Source organism: Arachis stenosperma, chromosome 2 (assembly GCF_014773155.1).
Source record: "Arachis stenosperma cultivar V10309 chromosome 2, arast.V10309.gnm1.PFL2, whole genome shotgun sequence".
Classification (NCBI taxonomy): domain Eukaryota; kingdom Viridiplantae; phylum Streptophyta; class Magnoliopsida; order Fabales; family Fabaceae; genus Arachis; species Arachis stenosperma.
The window spans coordinates 98,402,541-98,425,142 of NC_080378.1; the positions used below are offsets into that span (position 1 = coordinate 98,402,541).

Consider the following 22,602-nt stretch of genomic DNA (forward strand, 5'->3'; position numbering starts at 1 on the left):
AGAAGATCACCGATCTAACATATGTAGGTCATTCAGCAGCCTAGGAAAAGATACAAACGGCATAATCCGGGAGCTTTGCCACCGAATTCAAACCTTAGAAGGTAGGATTGCCACAAACAAACATTATGAACGAGAGCACATGGGCGAATCGATCTCTCAAACCGTCTCCAGGAGGGAGCCCAGAACGAGAACCTTGGATCAACGTTACGAGAGGCGTACGAATCACAATTGATCCCAATATTCCGACCGAGAGGACCATAGAAAAAGATACCATAGAGATTCCAAACGAAGACAACACGAATGTGTGTATTGGGAGCAATTCCATTCACCGAGAAAGTCCTGAGAATAAGGTTATCAAAAGGGTTCGATAAGCCAACCGACATGATGTCCGACGGCACCAAAATCTCCCAAGAACACATAACGGCCTTTGAGGCTAGGATGAACTACAAAGGAGCAGTCAACGCTATCTGATGTCGAGCCTTTCTGATAATCCTAGCCGGCTCATCTATCAAGTGGTACAACATGCTTCCAAACTGTTTGATCTCATGCTTCAGTGACATCTCTCGAAAATTCCTCACACAATTCACCACACATATAGCCAAAGCAAAGCACCCGATCAGCCTCCTAGGCATCACTCAACACCCAGACGAGTCTACAAGAAAATATCTCGATAGATTCAATGACGAATGCCTAACCATAGACAGACTAACCAACTCGGTGGCTAGCCTATGCCTAACTAACAGCCTAATGAATGAGGACTTTCGGAAGCACCTTACAACGAAACCCGTTTAGTCGATGCATGAGATTTAGAGCATGGTGAGGGAATACATAAACGACGAAGAAGTGAGCCAGGTTATGGCCGCCAATAAATGACATTATAACAACACGGCACCTCAAAACAACCCCACCCAAAGACACGAACGAGAAATAGTTTATGCCAAACACTCAAAACCAACCACCATAAAAATCTTCCTCGCCGGTCTAGATGCCCAACAAGATGACCTGTCGAGACCAGAATTGGAGGGAGACTTAGAGAAGCTACAAATAGGACAATCTAGAGAGAAAATCACTTACATTAATAAGAATTGGTAACCAATATTTTTGCATTTTTTCTTTTTTGATATTTCGTTTTTCTATTTCGCTTTTAAAGGACACTCTTTCCTACCCAAAGCAGCGAAATATTTTAGCGAGGCCCTCACCATGTAAATATTTTTCATTTAAGTAAAGTTTTCTTTTTTTTTTCAATGAGTAAATTTAAAACGTTAAATGAACTTGACAAAACGGCTACCTCAGAGATTGATCACTCCCGAGGCTAACGAAACGGATATCCAAATTTAACAAAACTAAAATATCAAAATAACCCACCAAGAGGCCCAAAAGTCTTTAAAACACAAAGTAATGTTTCACTTTTCCATGCGAGATTCACGATCTCCCAAACCACAAAGAACTGAACCCAATCAGTGTAAACCCCCGATTAATTAATGAATAATTAACTAATAAATTAGTTACGAGCCAAAGACATTAAAAAATAAAAAATTTATAATTTGAAAAAATAAAATATTTAGAATACAAATTAAAACACTAATTTTAAAGGTTTTGGCCCAAAATTATGCCAACATACTAAAACGATTAAATCGGGGCCATGTTGGACCCAAGAACTCAAGCCCACATATATTAACACCCCCAGATTTCATCAAAACTCAAAATTTCACATTGAGAGAGTGAGGGGCACGGCTAGAAGAGAGAAGAGAAGTGAGGAACCCTAACTCACTATTCACCTTCAACTTCAATCACTCATAACTTTTGATCCGAAGTTTCGATTGATGAGTCGTTTGTGACCACGCGTTCGTCTCAAAATTTTCTTTGATTCTATCAGAATAAAGTAGTAAGAAAATTAAAATTTCTCATCCAATTCTTCCTTCTATTCAATTTTTCTTTTTTAGTTTAGATTTTGAGAAAATTTTGAATTTTTTATATTTAGGGCAGACTCAATTGTGAGTTCTAGTGGGATTTTAACCTAAAACTACGAGAAATAAGATAAAAGAATCTTTCTCCATTGTTTGCACAAATTTGTGTTATGAATTTGGGTTAAATTATGTGATTAGATGACATAGAGCTTTATTTGGTTGGATTTGGGGATGAAGCAGAACTAGCCGCTGTATTTTGGTGCAAAATTAGATTCAAGAATCACCTTGGTGTAAAACTGGTGGAAGTTGGAGTTTTTCGGAGGAAATCAAAGTATTGGAGGAACCGCCGCCTAGAGGTACAAGTTTAGTTTCGAATAGTCATTATATAAAATTATGTGAATGCCTAGGTTAATTGCCCTTAGGATAGGATTTGAATGAAATTTAGTTGTTATTGTGAATTGTGAGTAAAATGGTTATTGGGTAGTATAAATGCATATGTGTGAATTGAATTTGAAATATGAAGTTATGGTTTGATTATTAATAAATGTGATTGATGTGGATATTGGGTCAGAAGTCGTGATGGGGTGAGGAATCTCTCACGTGGTAACTAGAGGTAAGTGTTGTGATTGATTGTAGAGTTTATTAGATTGTTGAATTGTTGATTTTGGATGAAAATTATTGGAAATGAATGATTGACTGGATAATTGGTTGATTATGTGTTAAAATGGTTAGAAAGAGGTAAAGAATTGATAAATGCATGTTGGGTATGCTTAGAAAAGGTTTTGGTATGATTTGGAATTGAGTTGGATTGAAAATTGGTGAGATTGAGTAATTGTGCAACTTTTGGTAAAAACTTATTTTTGACCAATTTTGACGGGTCATAACTTGGTACTCGGAGTTCGAAATCGAATTAAATTAGTCCTAAATTAAATCTAGGTGAAAGATTTTTAAAACTATATAAGGATGAGGGAAAATGAAATTTTGTAGAGGAAGTTATGAATGTTGGAAAAATGAGGTTTAGAGCTAAAATATAAAATATTGCAGAAAATCAGAATTTTGGCATGTGTGCTCATGCACACAATGGTGCCCATGCACGAGACAGACATGAGAAGGAGATTTTGCAAGTTGTGTGTACGCACGATAGTGTGAACATGCACAAGCTGGGAATGACGTTCTGGTGCGTGCGTACGCACAAGCCCTATTTTCACATTTAAAGTTCTGTTTTTAATTATTTGGCTTATTCAACAAGCTTGTAAATTTTTGTAACCCTCTAATTAAAGTCTAATAACTTGTTTTTAGGCTTGAAAATGAATGTGAACATAGTTAAGGATAAAATTGATGAACTTGAATGAGATTGTGACTTGGAGTTACAAAGATAATAATGGTTTGAGAAAAGCTTGTGATTAATGAACACACTGAATTAATAGGAGACACGAATGATAAGACTGATGAGGAACTTAGATGTATTCTAGCAAGGCCAGTGGTTTAACTCGCTTGCAGTTTGACTATTGTTTAACATGGCAAGGACGGTGGTGAATCCCGCTTGTGCTGAACTGAGTTATGTCAAAACAAAGATAGTGGTTGATCTCGCTTGTTTCATGGCTTTATATGTTTGCGAGGTATACATGATGCTCACCTTGCGAGATATATAGAAAATTTTGCCTATGAGGTGTACAGGGCACTCACCCTGCGAGACAGATAGTATACATATATGTGAGAATATAGCAGAAGAACAATGTTGGGTTAGCTACCAGATGTGTCAGATTTTAACAGTGTAACCGACACGTAAGCTCATGACCAGCAGGATAGACATGCATCATATAGATTTATGTGAAATTGTTTGAGTGTACATTATTTTGGTTTACCTACTTGTATATCTATGCTTAATTGCTAATTGTTGTATATGTTATAACTGTTCTTGATCGTATTTGTACCTTATTAATTGTGTTTGCATCTACTGGTTACAATTACTGAAATCAATACCAAAATTATGTGGTATTGAATTGAAATGATACAGGCTAAGTGGAGTGTAGGATGAGACTAAGATTTAGACCATGAACATAGTGAAATATGAAGAGTGTTTTATCCAATTTTGGATTAGTATAACCCTAGACTCAGATCTTGGTTGTTGGAGTTTAGAATTACTTAGTGAATTTGGGTAGTTTTACATCATCTCTATTTGGAATTGTTATCTTGCTGAAAACCTTTTGGTTCTCATCCGTTTTGAAAATTTTCTGTTTTTATATACAGGACGCGACGCACCTCGCTGAGCGTGCTGGATTCTCTTTTCAACCGAAGACTACTTTTGGGATTTTACTTTGTACTTAGCATATATATGTACATATTCTCCACTTTTGTATTTTCACTTGTATATCCCTCTTAGAGGTTGATTGTGGAGAAACAGGATTTACGTTTACATTTATGTCTACTTTTAGGGCTGTATATATATGTACTCTAGCCGACCTTTACTTTGCGGGTCGAGACTGGAGCTTGATTGTATATCTTTTTGGATATATATATATTGTCTCTTCTGTTTCTGTAATTTATGTTTCTACCTTTAACGTTTTTTTAGTGTGATGCGATAACTTTATTTTTTTTCTATCTTCTCTTTCAAGACTCCTAGTTAAATTATTTTTCAAATATATGTATGTATTTTACTTTTATACGTCGTAACGTCGACGCCTCACCATCTCTGATTTATGACTTAAGCGTAAAACTCTGTGTGGTAGGGTGTTACAAAATCAGCATGAAGACTAAGCAAGCTTTCCCTCACGCTTTGGGGATAACTGTTTCTAGCCTAGTGTCTAGATTCTTAATGGGCTCAATACAATCGACACAAAAATATTTTCGCCATTCTAATGGCTTAGGACTATCTTTATCTCCTAGCCATCTTTTAAAATTATATAAAATGGGACTCCCTCCCACAAAGATAAGATAACCCGACAAAGCTTATAAAAGGGAAATTTCATCACTCCTCCAGGTATGATCATTCAACTTTATACATTTATTTACTACTTTTTTAGCTCTTTGACTTGTCCGTTAAAGTACCTTTGTAGGTACCATTCCACACTCCTTGAGTTCAACCTCGCCATCCTGCCGAACAGACAAACGTCCAATCTCTCTTCATCTAAATAAATACTCTTTGAACCTTCAGCATTTGAACATTAATCAATTCTAATTATTCAATCAATATGTATAAAGCTAAACTTTTTTATATGTTGATAATAATTTTTATTTTTATTTTTTAAATTAAAAATGTAAAAAAGTGTTGTTAAAGTTCTATAGCAACTATAATTACTATAATTATAAGCATCATGTACTTTTTTAAAATTAATTTATATTTATTAAAATTAAAAAATTTAATAAAATTTAATATATTAATAAATCTTTAAATTTATCCTCCTAAGTTAATTATTGATTATGTTCATTCATAATAAGATTTTTTCTCTATTTATTTTTTAAATAATATTAGGAACACAATAACTCATAAACATTAGAAAAAAAAAAATGTAATACGTATTTTAAAATCAGCTATGATATATATATATATATATATATATATATATATTATATTTAATTTATTTTTAATACGTACTTTATATTTTAATATCTATTTTATATTAATAGTTAATTTTAGTGATATTAATTTTGATATACATCTAATATTGTTGTAAAAAAAATACATCTTTATTACTAGAAAAATCACTTTTAATGATTATTTATTTTAATTTGTTTTTAACGGCAATAAAAATACTCACTAATATATTTCTTAGTAATTAAATATTAAAAAGGTAAATTTAATCAAATTAGTTCTTCAAAGATTACGAATTAATTATATCTGTCATTCAGTTACTCTACTCACAATTTTTATCAATGATTGATGATGTAAAATATTAATTGATAACATACATGACACATAACATATTCAATTGGACGTTAACCAAATTTGTTTAAGAAAATCTATTAATTTAGTTACTAGATTATATTGGGAATAGGATTTTTGTAATTAGGAAAAATGACTAAATTAATACATTTTCATAAATATATTTGGTCAATATCCAATTAGACATATTAGATATTATATATGTTATTAATTAACGTTTTACAACATCAATCTTTAAAGAAAATTGTTAATGGAATAACTGGAGAACAAATATGATTAATTCGTAATAGTTGAAAGACTAATTTAATTGAAAAAATCTTTCAGGATGAATTTGAAAAATGTCTTTATCTTCCAAGTACTAATTTGATTATTAACCCATAATCATTGTATATCATGAACATAAAATATACTCTGTTGAATACCATCATTTGAACATCCAAAAGTTAGTGTTACATAAAGTATTCCAGAACTTAGGTAAGACCATACCACTGGAAAGAAGAATCTTAACCTAGTATCAGTGTGTTACGTAAAGGCAAAGCATGAAGTATCTGTACTCCAAATTTACAATAAGGTCTAAAGTTCTTAGTTCTTGATCAAAGCAAAATAGTATGGACTATGGTGGGTAATGTATGCTCCAATTGCAGGCGTCGGAGTATTCAGGGTTCTGGATTAGGTTCCTCTTTTAAAAGATCATCAAGACGACTAGTGCGTGTATACTTTGATGCCAAATTTGATTCTTGTCTCGGCACATCCAGAAAGTCTTGCAATCCGGTAGTCAGTGCTTGCTTCGATGTCAAGGAAGCTCCAAGGAGGCTTAAAGCCTGAAGTTTAAAATAATGAAGAAAAGGCATCACATTAAAAGGAGAGGGATGAGAGTTAGAAGTGCTAAAAAGATTTTAGCATAGACAAAGTAGTCCCTCAAGATTTAAAAGTGACGTATTCGTCTCTCATTGTGCAGAAAAGGCAATAGATTAGTCATTCCATACAAAATCCTTAATATGTCCAATTTTTTTAAGTAAAATTTCTAAATCTAGTGATAGAAGGTAACTAGCTGCCATACCTCTGCCTCACCAATGCTTATCACCTTTATTTCAAGATCATCAATGGGAACATTCAACTCTTTCAAATAAGAAATGCAAGAGTCACCAGAAAGTGGCCTCACTCTTAAGTCATCTCCTACGGCATACAATGCTGGTCTTCTCACAAACCCCACAGCACTTTCTTTCAATCTCTTTGGGGATCTTGGGTCTAGAGCAGTCAGAAGTTTTACACCGGCGATGTCAGAATTTGATTTGGAAACCACTCCCCCGGTCCAGGTAACTTCTCTTTTTCTATTACTATAGTAAGGATTTGGCTCAGGCTCATATGTCCCTTTTCCATAATAATACGTAGGAAGTTCCCCCTCAGGAATGTTGAGCAGCTGATTCGGACAACTAAATTGCGGCGCTACACCAGGATTGAGCAACACAGAACGCGAATCTGTACACCATGAAGAATCTAAGGTCTCCACACTCTTGTACAAGTTATCAACACAACCAACTGAAGTGTTACCACCCAATTGCTTCACAATGGACCCCAACGGTATGGTGAGTAAGCTAAACATGAAGTCGACAAAATCTTCCTTAGCTTCTGCAAACATTATCTTGTTTTGAGACTTACTCTGTAGTATCTTTATATCCATTTTACTCTCACTGGTTGCAGGCCTCATAACTCTAATTGCCGATGCGAATGGGTTTAATGGTTTGTCTTTCTTCTTGGAGTCGCTTGCCAAAACCATATTAGTCAAAGGCTCATATGAGGTTAGGGTATACTTGAGCAAGTTCAAAATCTATAAAGAAAAATGAAAAGAAGCAGGTTCTTAGTCAAAATAACAAACATAATTCACAAACATAACCCGTTTTCACTAGAAAGATGAAATTTCATAAATGAAACATCAGGTATTAAACTAAACCAAACAATAAGAGCTATACTATACTGTACAATCAAGATGTGCAAATTAACTAACTGAATATTACGACTTACAAACTAGCCAAATTAAGAATATTAAATAACACACCAAGGAATTTAGATTTAGACACATAAGATTCATGCACCAGTCCCTTGAGTTTGAAGAATAACAATGATTAGCAACAGCTTTGTTCCATAGGCAATGTTAGAGACAAGGAATGAACTTTCTACCACATGTTTATGGAGGCTTTGAACAATTACAATGCCAAAAATAAATCTGTCTAATAGCTTAAACTGTTCATTGAAAGTTAACAGATGGGGTAATACATGTAATACAAAAGTTCATAAAAAAAGCAGATATAAGAGATAGCACATATAGATAGGTTGTTCAATGTTTAGTTAATTTCAAGCTACTTACATGAACTAAAACGCAGCTAGTATACGTGAATGAAGATTAGCCACCGAGTATAGCTAATTCAAACTAACTCTAACAATCTAACTGCAAAAGTTAAACACTAATCAAAGGCTACTACTTAACTACCAAATCCAAATCAATGGATTTAGTAAGAAACTACAAAACAATAGCCAGATGCCACATTTTGGCCACAAACCTAAGGGAATAAGTCTATGAATAATCTTTTTTCTGTTTTTCATAACAAAAATGCTATTTGAACAACTCTTCCAGTCAACTTCCCATACCATGTGAAGTTTTGCACGGCGTGCAAAACTTCTTGGCCATAAAAGTCTAGAGGAGCTGTTCAAATAGCATTTTTGTTTATCTATACATATTATTCACTTAATCCAAATTCAACCAAGGTTGGACACTAGACTAGATTATTCGAATTCGAAATTACTGAACTAGCTACATAAGAAAGCAAATTCTGTGTGGCCAATTCATGCAATTAGAAAAAAAGATAAAATGATCACCTCGTCCTTGCCAATACTACGAGTAACTTGTTCAAGCTGAGTCAAATCGGAATAGCCAAGTTGATGCAGCATCTGCACTGAAGTGACCAAAGAACTCGGCACAACTGCCAAATCATCAAACACAAGAAACAAAAACCCATTCTCCTTCACAAAAACCCCACACTTAGCATCATCCACATTGACATGACCATTATTATTACTATTACTCTTCTTTCTTAGTTCCCAATCCAAATCGTGAGGCTTTCCATTAACGGGATTCCCACAAGCACAAATCAGGTTGCGGAAAGTTGTGAACTTGCTGGTGCAGTACTCGCAGACGAGAAATCTCGGTGAGGGTTCAGTGTCGTCGATGTTGAAGAAGAGTTTCCAGCACAGTGAGTCGCAGGGGTTTCTTGGGAACAGTAACATGTGCTTGCATACACTGTTCCAGACATCGTTTTGGGTGAGATTCTCAACGCTTTGGTAGAGGTTCGTGATACATCCAAGGAGTGGTGGCGGTGGTGGTTGTTGTTGGTGGTGGTTGGTGAGGAGGCGAATGATGGTGGCGAGTGGAAGGGAGAGGAAGCTGAAGAAGGTGTCGACGAAATCCTTGGTGGATTCAACCGCAACGACCTTGTTGTGTTGTTTGTCGAAAAATACTTTGATGGGAATTTTCTGTTCTTCTTGTGAAGCCATGCCGCATTCTTGGCTTCTTGCAGAAAAAGAAAGGCGGGTAACATATAAACAAACCAGATGAAAATCAATATTACATGATAATTCTAAAGAAAAATAAAAGATGACAAATAATACTAAATCACGTGAATAATGAAATAAAAAAAAAAAGAAAAGGCGTAAGAGTAAATATTTTTATTAAAATTTGTCTTAACACTTAATTAGTAAAAAGAAAATGAATAATTTTATGTTATTGGATAAAATTTTATACTATTAAAAATACTAATAATAGTTATAAATCACAAAATTTAGTGACTTTCTATCATTCTTCTTATAATTAAAATAATAAATTTGATTAATAATTAATTATTTTTAATTGTAAATTTTGAAATTTAAAAAATAAGAATTTGCAATTAACTTAAATCACCATTGGCACCGTTATTTTTAGTACTTGTTTGGACGCCATTTTTTTTATAAAAAAAGATCTTTTTTTAATGAATTTTTTTTATTTTTTAGCGTGTTTGTCAAATTTCTAATAGTAAAAGTAAAAGCACTAGAAAAATAAAAAAAAACATGTTATTTTTCATGTAATAAATAAACAAAAAAGTACTTTTATATTATTATACTCAAACATAATTAATAGATAAAAAGATCTTTTTGCATAATATACCCAAACATAAAATTACTTTTACTTTTTCATAAAATCTTTTAAAAAAAGATAACTCGAAAAAATATATTTTTTTAGAAACTCACCCGAACAAGCTCTTAATATCGCACTAACTTTTTATTTTCCATTTGCAATTTCTGGTTCATAAAGTTACTCCGGTACCGCTGTCTGGTCCGACGCCGCCCATCCTCCCACTAACGCTTCCTAGCCTCCCGCCGATGACACCCAGCCTCTCTTGGACACCGTAGCAACGGGAGATCGCACCGCAGCTGGCCACCACCTCTTGTACGCCCGTTCGAGACGCACGTCATCCCCGTCGGGTCGTTGTTGCTGCTGTGCCGTAGTAGTAGCCTCCACCGAACATCATTAACGGCGCTAAACCTATGCATAGCTCCAACTACTACTAGAGACACAGAAAATGAAGCCATGAGGGAGGTTTTCCGTCACTTTAATGCTAACGGAGATGGAAAAATCTCTGCTTTTGAGCTCAGGTCCTATTTTGGATCCATTGGAGACTCCTTGTCTCTCGACGAAGCTCAAGGCCTCAACCAAGACCTCGACTCCAATGGCGACCATTTGTTGGACTTTCAGGATTTCATGAAGCTCATGACCATCAACAACGATGATGATCTCAAGAAAACTTTTGAGATGTTCATGTGGAAGAAGGAGAACATGGAGGCTTTATCGTCATCGTCAGGTAGTATCACACCGAAGGAAACGGTGAAATTCATGTGTCTTTGCTTTAAAAAAAACTGACTAAGGTATTGTTTTGGTTTCTCATAGATAATATATAATATTTTGTGAAAATTTAGGTTAGATGACCATAGGATAAATTGAAATGTATGATTATGTTAATGCTTAGTAAACTTGATGAAAAATATTGAATTAGTTTGAGAATGGATTGGTGATTGATGCTTGTGGTTGATGGTTGATGAAATGATGATTTTGATGAATAAAGATGATACATTGATGATTGAGTATAGAGTTATATTGATTATGAATGGTTGAGGTTGAACTTGATAAAATTGTGTATTGGTTGGTCATGGAATAAACAAGAAGTGTTTAGGTATGTTTTGGATATGGTTTGGCTTGAATTGAAACTTGAAAACTTTGGTTTTAAAATGAAAATTGTAAAAATAGAAGTTTTGAACTCTTTTAGTAAAAAATGAATTTTTAACGAACTTCGACGGATCATAACTTGAACCTTGAATTCTGGATTTGAATGAAATTTGTTTTAAATTAAAAATAATTTTAAGAGCTTTACAACGGTATAAAGTTCGTAGAAAACAGAATTTTGTAAAAAAAATTATGAACGTCGAAAGTTATGTATCAAAAACTGAATTTTCCTAAGTTGCAGAAAACTAGGAATTCTAATGTGTGTGTGTACGCACAGAACAGAGAGTACGTTTTGGCTCATGCGTACGCACGAGGGGGTGTGTGCACGCACATTTTGAGATTTTGCAAGTGTCGTATGCACAAACATGGGAAGGCTTGCTGTTGCGTGGGTACGCACCCCTTGGTGCGTAAACACACCACCTTGTTTTATATAAAAAAAACTCTATTTTTTACTGTTTGACCTTTCTGGCAAACTTGTAAACTTCCGAAACCACTATTTTGATAAAAATTCACTACTTTTGAACTATCAACCATTTATTTGATTTTTCAAACTTCTGAAAACTCTGTTTAAGGTTTAATAATTAAAGTTTTGAGTTATGGAATGAGGATTAGTGAGTGGAAGAAGATAGAATTGGTATCCAAAAGGACAAAATTTTAAGATTTAGGTCAAAAGGACAATTTTAAAACTATGTTGAACTTTAAGGACGATTTTGTATGAAAAAAAAGTTGAGGCAAAAAACTTCTTAATCTATACTTTAAAGACCAAAATCGTATTTAACCTTATAAATAAAAAGCGTCTTCTTAATTGCCATCCACAAATGTGAGGCCGGAAAAAAAAAAACATGATTCCAAAAACGAAATTTCACTCTTTGAGCATTGCGTGCTTCATGTCATAAGCATAAAAACACAGTAAAAATTGTTTCATGTGAAGTTGATAACTGATAATTGTCAAATAATTTAATAAATTTAACTAAATTATTATCGACAATTATCAACTTCACATAAAATAATTTTTTAATTTTCTTTTTTTTTTTTCATTTTGCACATGTTCAAAGGGATGAAAAGATTTATTTTAAATATAAATTTAATTTTGATTTACGGCGTAAATGATCATTCAAAATAACAAATGAATTACTATTATAAAAATTATTTTTAACGAGTATTTTATTTTGTTTTTAGTAGTAATATATTTGTCAGCAGTTACGCATTAATTCATCGTTTTGTCGCTAAAAGATTTTAGCGACAATTGTCTTTTTAATAAGAAAAAAAAGTATATAATTATCATTATAATATAAAATAATAATAATAAATAGGAAAAATTATTCTAAAGGACCGTTAGGAAGATTTAATTATAAAAAGGACCTTTAATACCAAAATTTTTAAGAAAGACCAAATCTTTTTATAATATTTAAGAAGAAAAATCAAATCTTTTTATAAGGAGATAAATATATCCTTAACTATTTATTTATTTATTTTTTATAATCTTTAATATATGCTGTTTGATTTTCAACACTATATTGATATGTATGAATATTCACTTGGAATTAATTATGTTAATTAATTTATAAAAAATTACTCTAAAAGATCGTTAGGGATATTTAATTATTAAAATATTAATTCTTAACTATTATTTATTTATTTTTTAAATTTTTATATTAACAATTTTTATTTTTTCTAAAATTTTAGTAATTTTTATTATTTATTTATTTATTTATTTTTTACTTATATGATCTTTGTCTTTTTTTCTCGTCGGGTAAAGATCATGAAAATAAAAAATAAATAAAAATAAATAAATAATTAATAAAAATCACTAAAATTTTAAGAGAAATAAAATTTATCAACATAAATATTATAAAAGATAAATAACAAATAATTAAAGATATATTTATTTCCTTATAAAAAGATTTAGTTCGTCTTTTTAAATATTATAAAAAAATTTAATCCTTCTTAATAATTTTAATATTAAAGGTTCTTTTTAATAATTAAAGCTTTCTAATGGTCCTTTAGAATAATTTTTCCTAATAAATATGATATACAGTGACCGTTACATTATTTTTACTAAAAATTTTCCACCGCGTAAAACGTTTTAAACATGGACGCAGTTTATGATAGGCATAGTAGTATAGTTTGATTCATGTATCCAGACTAGTGGACAAGGCTCAGCTTTTTGTTGGTTGGATTCCTGCAATAAATTTATTTTCATGATCGAAATGGGGATCATATTCATTCCGTTCCGTCTTCCCCATGAATTTTCCACCCTAGCAAACGTAGAAAACAATCTTTTGCTTAAAGTTGAACTGAAGTAACCTAATTGGATTTAGCTCAATGACATGTAAATCTTTGATCTCTTAAGCACATCTTTATGTGCATCTACTCTCAAGTATTTCATGATGGAATTCTTATAGGATCAGTAATGCACTTATTTTACTACTAATTATTTTTATTGAAATTTTCAGATTATATGATGAACTACTTACATGTTTTATTTTATTTGATTGCCTTGTATGGTGGAACTCTAGTATGAAATTCTCAATGTCAAAGTGAAAGTTTCAGAGGATGGGGATGTTTTCCATTGATTGATTCTATTAACCTGCTTATGACTGTCTTCTTGTTAATCAGCTTTAGACATAATGTTCATCTTCATTGCAAGTTTTTCTATCTGTTATGCATCTCACTGAAACCAATTTTTCTTTAATAGTTGGAGATCCACATGGAGATCTTAAGCAGGCTAGATCTGCACTTCAAATGGCTGGTGTATTGAGCTCTGATGGTCAAGACTTATGGACTGGTGGAGAAATGGTACGGGTCCTGTTTTTAGAAACTGGTAGCTTTTAGTTTTAATTATGATTTAGTCACTAGTCTCTTCTGTCAATGTGTATAGAATCAGAATATGAAGTTCTAAAGTAGTTGAAAGGTTTTGGTTTGAGATTTATCACTTTAACATTGTGGACGTTTATTTTTGTTTCTTGTTCTAGGTGTTGATTCAAGTTGGAGATATACTAGATCGAGATGGCAAAGGCAAAAGGTGGAGCTGTGTTTCAGGTTTTTTAACTTTGAACCATGAGACAACTTTGGCCACAGTAATACAAACTCATGAACCACTCAAGTTATTGTCTCAAATAACTGAATGTTAAAGACTTGGCAAGGAGATGACAATTTCTTACACATAACAGTATAGCTTCGTCTATTAACTCTTAAACATTCGTCTCCATTTAAGTCTCTTTACCAGAAACATATTGTATGCGTCGACAAGAAAAGAATATATTTGATAGGCAAAGCGATGGTCTGATGGATTTCTTTTCTACGGATTCATATTTTATAGAAATACTAGAAATGTAGATTGATATTCTCGTGTTTAAAAATTAATTTTAAGAAATGATTATATTCGAGCTTGGAATAAGAAGAAATTATTTGTAAAATCTGAATAATCTTTTTATTACCATCCCTTGTTTAATTTTTTCAATTAACTTTCTATAATTGAATCTGCTTGATCTAGGTAAATGGAAACCATGAGACTGTGAATGTGGAAGGTGATTTTAGATATGTTGATTCTGGGGCATTTGATGAGTGAATGATTTCTTGGAATATATCAATGATGCAGAGGATCACTGGGAAGAAACTTTTACTGATTGGATTGATGTGTCGGAAAAGTGGAAAGAAGAACGAACAATGTCCTATAGTGAAGGTATCATAAATGCTTCTCTTTAATGTGTGCCTCTTGTTTTCATCATTGCATAATTTGTGCCCTCGGAGCATAAGTTAATCTTTCAAACTGCATTATTCGAATTTCAAAATAGATTGTATTCCAAACCTAACATGATGATATATCTTGCATATAATAAGATCACATGTAGTCCTAGTTCTCTTTTATTTTGAATTTGATTGCAATATAATAAAATTCTAGCAAATACTTTTGATGAAGCATGAAGGACCCTAAACTCGACTATGGTATGTCCTTTTTGAGGTTATTTCCCAACTAAAAGTTTCTTTTTGATCAATAGCTAAAGATGGGAAGCTCAGTAATTTTTTTGACTACATTCTTATTGTATCTGGGATCATATGGACATCATTGGAAACTTTATAAGTATTATCTAATTTGTACCTTTTTTCATGAAGGAAGCTATATTATTGTGATGTGATATCCTATTGTTGTTTTTGATGAAGTTTTCCAATTATTAGGACAGAGGCAAAAGGGAGTCATTGCTAGACCAATCCTCTTTAGGCCTGGCGTCCCCCCGGCATGTGAGCTCGGAAGACATGCTGTTGTACTTAAGGTCAATGACTGGGGTGTTCTGTCATGGTGGCCTTCTTCCTCACCATGGTAATGGTTTTGTTAACTTGAGCTCGAAGTCATGCCCAATTACTAACTACTATGACAGTGTTGTTTGGAATCGTCTATATTCAAGGGATGCACCAGATTTGGTGGACTATCAGGATAAACAGGTAGATTTTTCTAACTAATAGGAAGATCCTATGTTTGGTAAATAAAAATGTTATCCCCACCTACATTCCTTTGAAACTGTAAAGACTTCATGCAGTGAAAGTACAAATTTCCTTTTACTCTTCTATTGAATAACTAGAATAATCTAAGAAACAAGTGTTATGTGACAAAACAGAGATAAATGCAAGATGTTACAACAAGTAGAAAAAGAATAGCTTACTGATAATCACTAAATACAACTGCTAAGCTTAGAAAACATGACTATTCACAAAGTGAAACAAAGGCGTTACAAGATTATTTTGATTCCTGCAAATATGTCCATACACTATTTCTCGTAGTGCAAGTAGATTGTTCCCTAGTTCCCTAGAAACTAGTTTCATCACTTCGTCTATGCAAAAATGTCCGGTTATTTTATGAAAGAAGTGATGGACACTTTATGCTATCTGTTAAGTACCCTGAGAAGAGTGGGAGGGAAAAAGAAGATTCTATTGAAACTAAACAGTATGATCTTCAGGTCCGTTCTCGATGAGACTTTGCAAGCAGTTGGTGCCGAGGCAATGGTGGTAGGGCATACTCCTCAAACTATAGGTGTGAATTGGTAAGTCAGGATTACTTCATATGCATGATTCAAAATCGCTCCATCTCGTCCCGCTTTTCAGATGATCACTAATTTTTTTATATTCTTGTCCTGCTTGTATTTATCTTCAACATAAAATGCACATCTTTGTGGTGTACTGTGGAGAAATTGCTGCTATTCATTGTTATAATTTCTCTGCTTCCTACAGTAAATACAATTGCAGCATATGGCGTGTAGATGTTGGAATGTCTAGTGGAGTTCTTAATTCAAGACCAGTGGTAAAAAACTTGTAGGGCTTATACACAATGACCTTGTTGATGAGACATAATTAACAATATAGCATTTATGTTTGGAGAGTAATAGAATTATAATTACTTTGTTATTTACTAAATATTATGAGAAAAGTTAAGTGCTTCTTGGTATTTCCCATAGACTTCACCCACTTTCCATTAATCATTACTTCCAGCAGTGAAAGTAGCTCGATTTCTACCTTATAAACCATGAAAAGTGAGTGAATTTAATGTAACCTTTCAATCTTGTTGTTAGCTATTAGTGAAGTCCAGCAATGGCAAGTTTATCCAATGCACATTGTTGTTAGCTGTTTGCTTCACCTTGTGAATTCTATAACTATGACAATTCAAAAATGTTGTCCCATGCCATATAATTTATACGATATCAAATTTTCAATGCCTTGTGAAAGTTTATTTGTGTGAAATCATTTGATAGGAATATAACTAATTTTTTTCATTATTTTTTACAATTTGGTTAGGTATCCTCATTATCATCCAAATAAAACAGTTCATTATCATATATTGCATTTATGTTTTTTGCACAAAATATAAATGAAATTCTTTGCTCTCATTGTCTGTCCAAGTACCCCCCCCCCCCCCCCCCCCCCAAAAAAAAAATTTATTCAGTGAATTTCGCACTCTGGTTTTCCACTTTTCCTAGTTGATAAATGGTGAAGATAACTGAATAGCATTCACAAAATACCATTCCCCTCTTCCCCCGATTGACTTATACATGAGCTAGATCTTCGTATTCTTTGTTGACTACTTTAACACCTTTTTAGAATAGGTGTAGTTTTAATTCTAAAACTAAAACTCTTACTTTGTGTTTTGATTTGATTTAGCCATTTAGGTGTCTATATACTCAATACTCTTAAAAAAAATTATAAGTACAAACAACACAACGTTCAACGTTCACTTAATCCCTAACATATATTCATGAGACAAAGGTAGTTAAAATCGTTAAGTCTAAGTAAACCTCTAGAGCTCTCAGACTTGACTCGCAAAGTATTCTACATTAGTGTTTTAACCGATAAATCTATGAAGGAAAATCTGAGACTAAAAAAGTTTACACGTCAAATTTCGCAAAAATTATGGCTTGGAAGAGATAATACTTAAGATTCTCACTTTCTCAAGTCAAGCCTACCCATCTTTTGAAACCCAGTGCTGCTTCTCTTTTTTTGAGTTGGGATTCTGTCTGAATCTTCGGAGCCTTACCTTTGTAAAGAGTTTTGTGATATTTCAAGAATAGCATTCGGTATTTGTACTTGTCAACAAACATATTCCCTTTTTCCATCATCGTCACAACTTCATTGGCTCGAGCAAAGAATCCACCCCTCACAAAAGTATAAAGCACAGAATCAAGAAGCTCCTGATCAAACTTCATTGAGATTGCGGAAGCAAGAGATTTCATCTCACCCCACAGCTCTGTCACTTCATGATACTTCCCTCCAACAGCAGCATACCCAGTCACCATAGAATGGAAAGTTTGTGCATTCGGTGTGTGGCCTAAGATTCTCATCTTCTTCAGAGCCTTCTCTGCATCTTGCATTAGTCTCTTCTTGCAAAAAAAATGGATTACGTTATTCCAGTCATGAACTCCATAATCCACACTCTGTCCTTCCTTGATTTCCTGCAACAGCCCTTTCATTAGGGCGGCTTCATCGCTCTTTGTACCAGGTTTAGCCAGCATGCTAGAGTCTAGTTGATTAACTTTCGGGATCCTAGCCTCTTTCATTTCTTTAAAAAGTTGGAGCGCTCCATGTGTATCTTGCTGGATCACCTTGGATTGAATCATTGCCTCATAACAACTTGAGTCAAGCTGGATACCGACCTTCTTAGCGTCTCTCAAAAGTGACGTGACATCCACAACCCTGTTTGCTCGACAATATGCTTTCAAAAGAGAGGCATATACAGATGAACCGGTTTTGACTCCAGCTAGACGCATCTCATCAAGAAGGTCATGTGCTTGATCCAACCATCCAAGTGAAATGCATGAATTGATGACATGAACCAAGGCTGAACTATCATTGGAAAACGGGGAATCCTCCCTTTCTGCTTTGAGGAGAAACGCTGCCAAATCCTTGGTCTTGCCAGCCTCTAGAAAAGCTTTAACTAATTTCACATAAATCATTTCAGTTGGTTGAAGTATACCATGTACGGTTGTAATCAAGTCAACTTGCACCTGCAACTTGGCTAGTAAAGAATCAAGAACAGCCTTTGACTCTGCTTCGAGTTTTAAGAAATTTCGATCTTTAGAAAACTCCTCATAGCATAAGACATCATTGCATGATTGCTTGTTATTTTCAAAACTATCCAACTCCCCATTGCTTCTCAAACTCTGGAGAGAAGCAAGTCCTGGAGAATATTTATTATCAATTATAGCAGCATCAACCATAAATTTGGCAGTTGCAAGAGAATTCCTTGCTTCCTTAGCCTTCCTAAGCATTTCCAAAACCATGTTTGATGCGGATTCTAGATCCCCTAGTTTCAAATGGCACGTGAGCAAACAATTATAAAATTGTCGAAACTGAACATCAGTTAGATTTGGGGCTTCCTCTATGTGCCTTTGCAGCTTCTTAAGCTCTTCTCTTCGCCCATTTCTCTCATACACGTGTGCCATTATTATCAGTAAATTTGCATCAGCTTTGGCACCAATTCGCGGCATCAAATCAAGAAGCTGCTCTGCTTTCCTAGATGTCTCAAATAAGAGACACCCTGCCAAAGCAATGTTAAAAGCTGTAGCATTAGGCTTCATGGCTATCAAAGGTGCATTGCTCTTTTACGTGGATCCACTCTATTATTTTGGAACAAATAACCTATTTCAAGAATCAACTCAGCAGCAAGGTAACTTCCATCGGCTGTTTGTGACATGTGGGCCAAAACAGCAGACCAAGCATTGACTGGGGGGAAAAGTTCCATATCTATCATTTTCCTCAAAATAGTTGATGCAAGAACAGGTAGTCCAACTTTTGCAAGGCCAAAGCTAAGGTATATAAGAACCTCCTTTTCTAACAAAATTTGTTTGCCTTCTTCAATAGCTCGATCTACCAATTCATAAGCCCTTTCTAACCATTGCATATCAAGGCCATCCACATAACCTGTTACAAGTTGGTTGAAGACAGATTTTCTAGGAAATCCCTCCATCTGCATGTGCTGTTCAAATAACTTCCACGAATAACCTAATTGATTCCCCGCAATAGCATTTTGTATTTCCAGGCTTACTTTTGCTGGGTCTCAAGCCTGGACCAGGATTGTTTCGGGCACACTTGAGAAACAAAGTCCTTGAAGGGTTACTTTATTCTCAAATTTGAGAAGACGTGCCTGTGAACTGGAGTTGGATAAATAAGAGCTAATAGATTTAACGATAGGTTTGTAACAGCTGTTGTTGAAAACTTGGGCTACACTATGATGGCAATTGGCAATAATGAAAGCATAAGTGATATCTGGCCCAATTTTAAGTTTTCTTACTGTAAGCATATTGAACTGTTGAAAATTTGCAAAGCAGGATCCCAGATTGAAGTCAATCAAAATCTGTAGATTGGCAATGCTTGTTAACGAATTCCATAGATAATACAAATAACTCATTATATAAACCAAAAGGAATGAGTATTGTCGTGCAATGAAAAAGGTTTAACCATGGTTCTGAAAACCGGACTGGTCATCGAACTGCTCTAGTCACTGGTTCACTGGTCCAGCTGTGATTCAATCAGAAAAACCATTTTATAATAAAATACTAAATAGATTATAAATAAACACCCTAAAAAGTACAGACATCAAAATACTATTCAAACTTCAATGACTGAAGAAATGGTGTAGCATTTGCCAAGACTCAGATAAATGGTGTAGCATTTGCCAAAACTCAGATAAATGAAGTCTTGAAGTATTAAAAGGGACAGCCAAAGCAAACATCCAAGTATTTGCCAAAACTCACTATCTAGGCATAATTAAGTCAGAAAACAGTAAAATACAATGCAGCACATCACCAGCAGCACATCACTATCCAAAAAACTCAGAAAACACAAAACAGCAGTTAGAGCAGCCAGAGCTAATCAATAATCATTAATCAGATAATCATTCAATGATTTCTGAAAAGAGCATAAAAAAGATAATTAAAATAATAAAACAAAGAAGCTCATTTAAGATTTAGGCTTTTAAGTCTAGACAAAAGAAATCTATTCCAACAGAAGTTTAGTTCATGTTCATGCCTGAATCTCTGTAGAAATATTGCATAACCTATATACTCCTTCAGTTGCGGCCACCTAGGTTAGTTTCAAAATCCAACATTAAAACTAAAGGAAATAGCATTAACTTGCAAAAAACAGTGCACAAAAACACAGCAGAGCATAAAATTACGAGCGACAAAATCACATAGATTTCTATTGCAAAAAATTTTCACATGGATTTCATAACAACAATTTAATAACAAGTTGAAGCTATTGCAAAAAAATCAATATTCTGACTTCCGAAGAAAGAACTAAGAACCATGTAAGAACAGAGAACGATCATTTAAAAAAATTGAAGCTATTGCCTTCGTTCTGAGCAGTCTGAGCAGACGAGCAGAAGCAAGACGGAGACGGATACCAGGCGACGAGCAGGACGGCGAACGGCGGCAGAAGCGTGACTCAGCAAACGAAGAGCAGACGGCGGATGGTGAGCTTGAGGAAGAAGCTGCGCTTGGTGAATGAGGAAAGGGGTTGGATTCTTCGACCACGACGACCAGACCAAGACGGCTGTGGCTGAGCGCGACGGCCGGTGGCTGAGCGCGACGGACGGAGGCTGAGCAGACGAAGACCAACGAGGCAGCGACTGACGGCGAGCTCGAGGAAGACGCACCGATTTTTGAATGAGAAAGAAGCGCGGATGACCGGACGAAGACAAGGTGGTGCCTGAGAGCAACGAACGGCAGCGCTGGGGCTCACTCCTTAAGGCGATGGGGGACTTGTAACCAAGAGTTGTGTTTTGGGGAGGAAGACTGAGGAATGGCAAGAGGGGTTGAGGCTGAGAAGAAGTTGGCCATTTCATTTTCTAACAAAACGCAAAAAAACGAGGTCGTTTTCCAAAAACGGTCGATTCTTGGTTCGATTCAACCAACCGACTGGTTCAGCGGTTTACGACCAATTTTGAATCTGGCGATTTTTAATGGCTGTTAGAGAGTCAATGAAATATGTATATAATGTGTACAATGAACTATTTATTTAGTTTAATATAAGTTAAAAAAAAACATTACCTATACTATAATCATCTGAATACTAGAAATAATAAATATCTCATGTCATGAGATTACTTATTCCAAAAATTTAAGTTAAGATTCTGATACCATGTCATGAAACCACTTTTTTCAAAAATAAAGTACATCACTAAATTTTTATTATACACATTATATAAATATTTCATTAACTTTTTATACTTCCTTTTTTTAACGTTGAACTTGAATCAAATCGCATAGATGATTGGTAGCAATTCAACCGGTCAGACTAGTCGATCTAGTCCAATTTTTAAGGTAAATTCTATATTACTTATCTTTTAGTATCTAATTTTTTTTAATTTAATTTTTATAATAAATTTTAAATATTTAAAAAATATTTTTTTATATTTTTTAAATTAAATATTACTTATTAAATACCATAATAATCGCCCATTATTAAATGACGCATCCATTTTTTGCATCAATGGAATGCTGTAAGTATTATATATAAAAATTAAGTAATCATAAATATTATTGAAATATATACCAACGATATTTGGGTTAAGAAAATAATTAAGAACATTTAATTTTAAATAAATTAAACTAACCGTACAACAGTGTGTACATTTCTTTCACTTTTCTTTTATTTATTCTTTTCCATCCTATTAATTTTTTTTTTTTTTGGTGACTTTCCATCCTATTAATTTATTACTAATAACAAATTTACTAGTAGTCTAGTACTGTTTAAATATTTGATTCCGAAAAAATAACCATTAGCAATTTAGCATACAGAATTCCCGGTTGGTTTAGACGCGTTAATCCAGAGTTAAATTGGTGTTGACTCGTATTCCACGTGTCTGCAGTTCATTTGCGGTTCAATATGCTTCAATTCTTCACCATCTAAGGAAGCAATACTCTGCACCAGAACTTGCCATACATTCTCTTTGCAGTTCCATCAGTTCAGCTTCAAACACCACACCATATTACTTATATAACATTCTAGCATGAAGA

The 22,602-nt window shown here is 33.9% G+C and overlaps 1 protein-coding gene and 2 pseudogenes across 1 annotated transcript; 1 reads left to right on the forward strand and 2 right to left on the reverse strand.

The window, feature by feature from the left end:
- Nucleotides 1–6,192: 6,192 nt before the first annotated feature.
- Nucleotides 6,193–9,339, reverse strand: LOC130962024 (uncharacterized). The gene is made up of 3 exons (XM_057888111.1): nt 8,665–9,339; nt 6,851–7,618; nt 6,193–6,611 (listed from the first exon to the last, which is right to left on the reverse strand). Exons 1-3 carry the CDS (start codon nt 9,337–9,339, stop codon nt 6,447–6,449), a joined length of 1,608 nt encoding a protein of 535 aa, XP_057744094.1. The 3' UTR covers nt 6,193–6,446.
- Nucleotides 9,340–13,288: 3,949 nt separating this feature from the next.
- LOC130960285 (shewanella-like protein phosphatase 1) lies at nt 13,289–16,471 on the forward strand (annotated as a pseudogene).
- An 863-nt stretch (nt 16,472–17,334) lies between these two features.
- Nucleotides 17,335–21,381, reverse strand: LOC130960428 (pentatricopeptide repeat-containing protein At1g03100, mitochondrial-like; annotated as a pseudogene).
- Nucleotides 21,382–22,602: the final 1,221 nt, after the last annotated feature.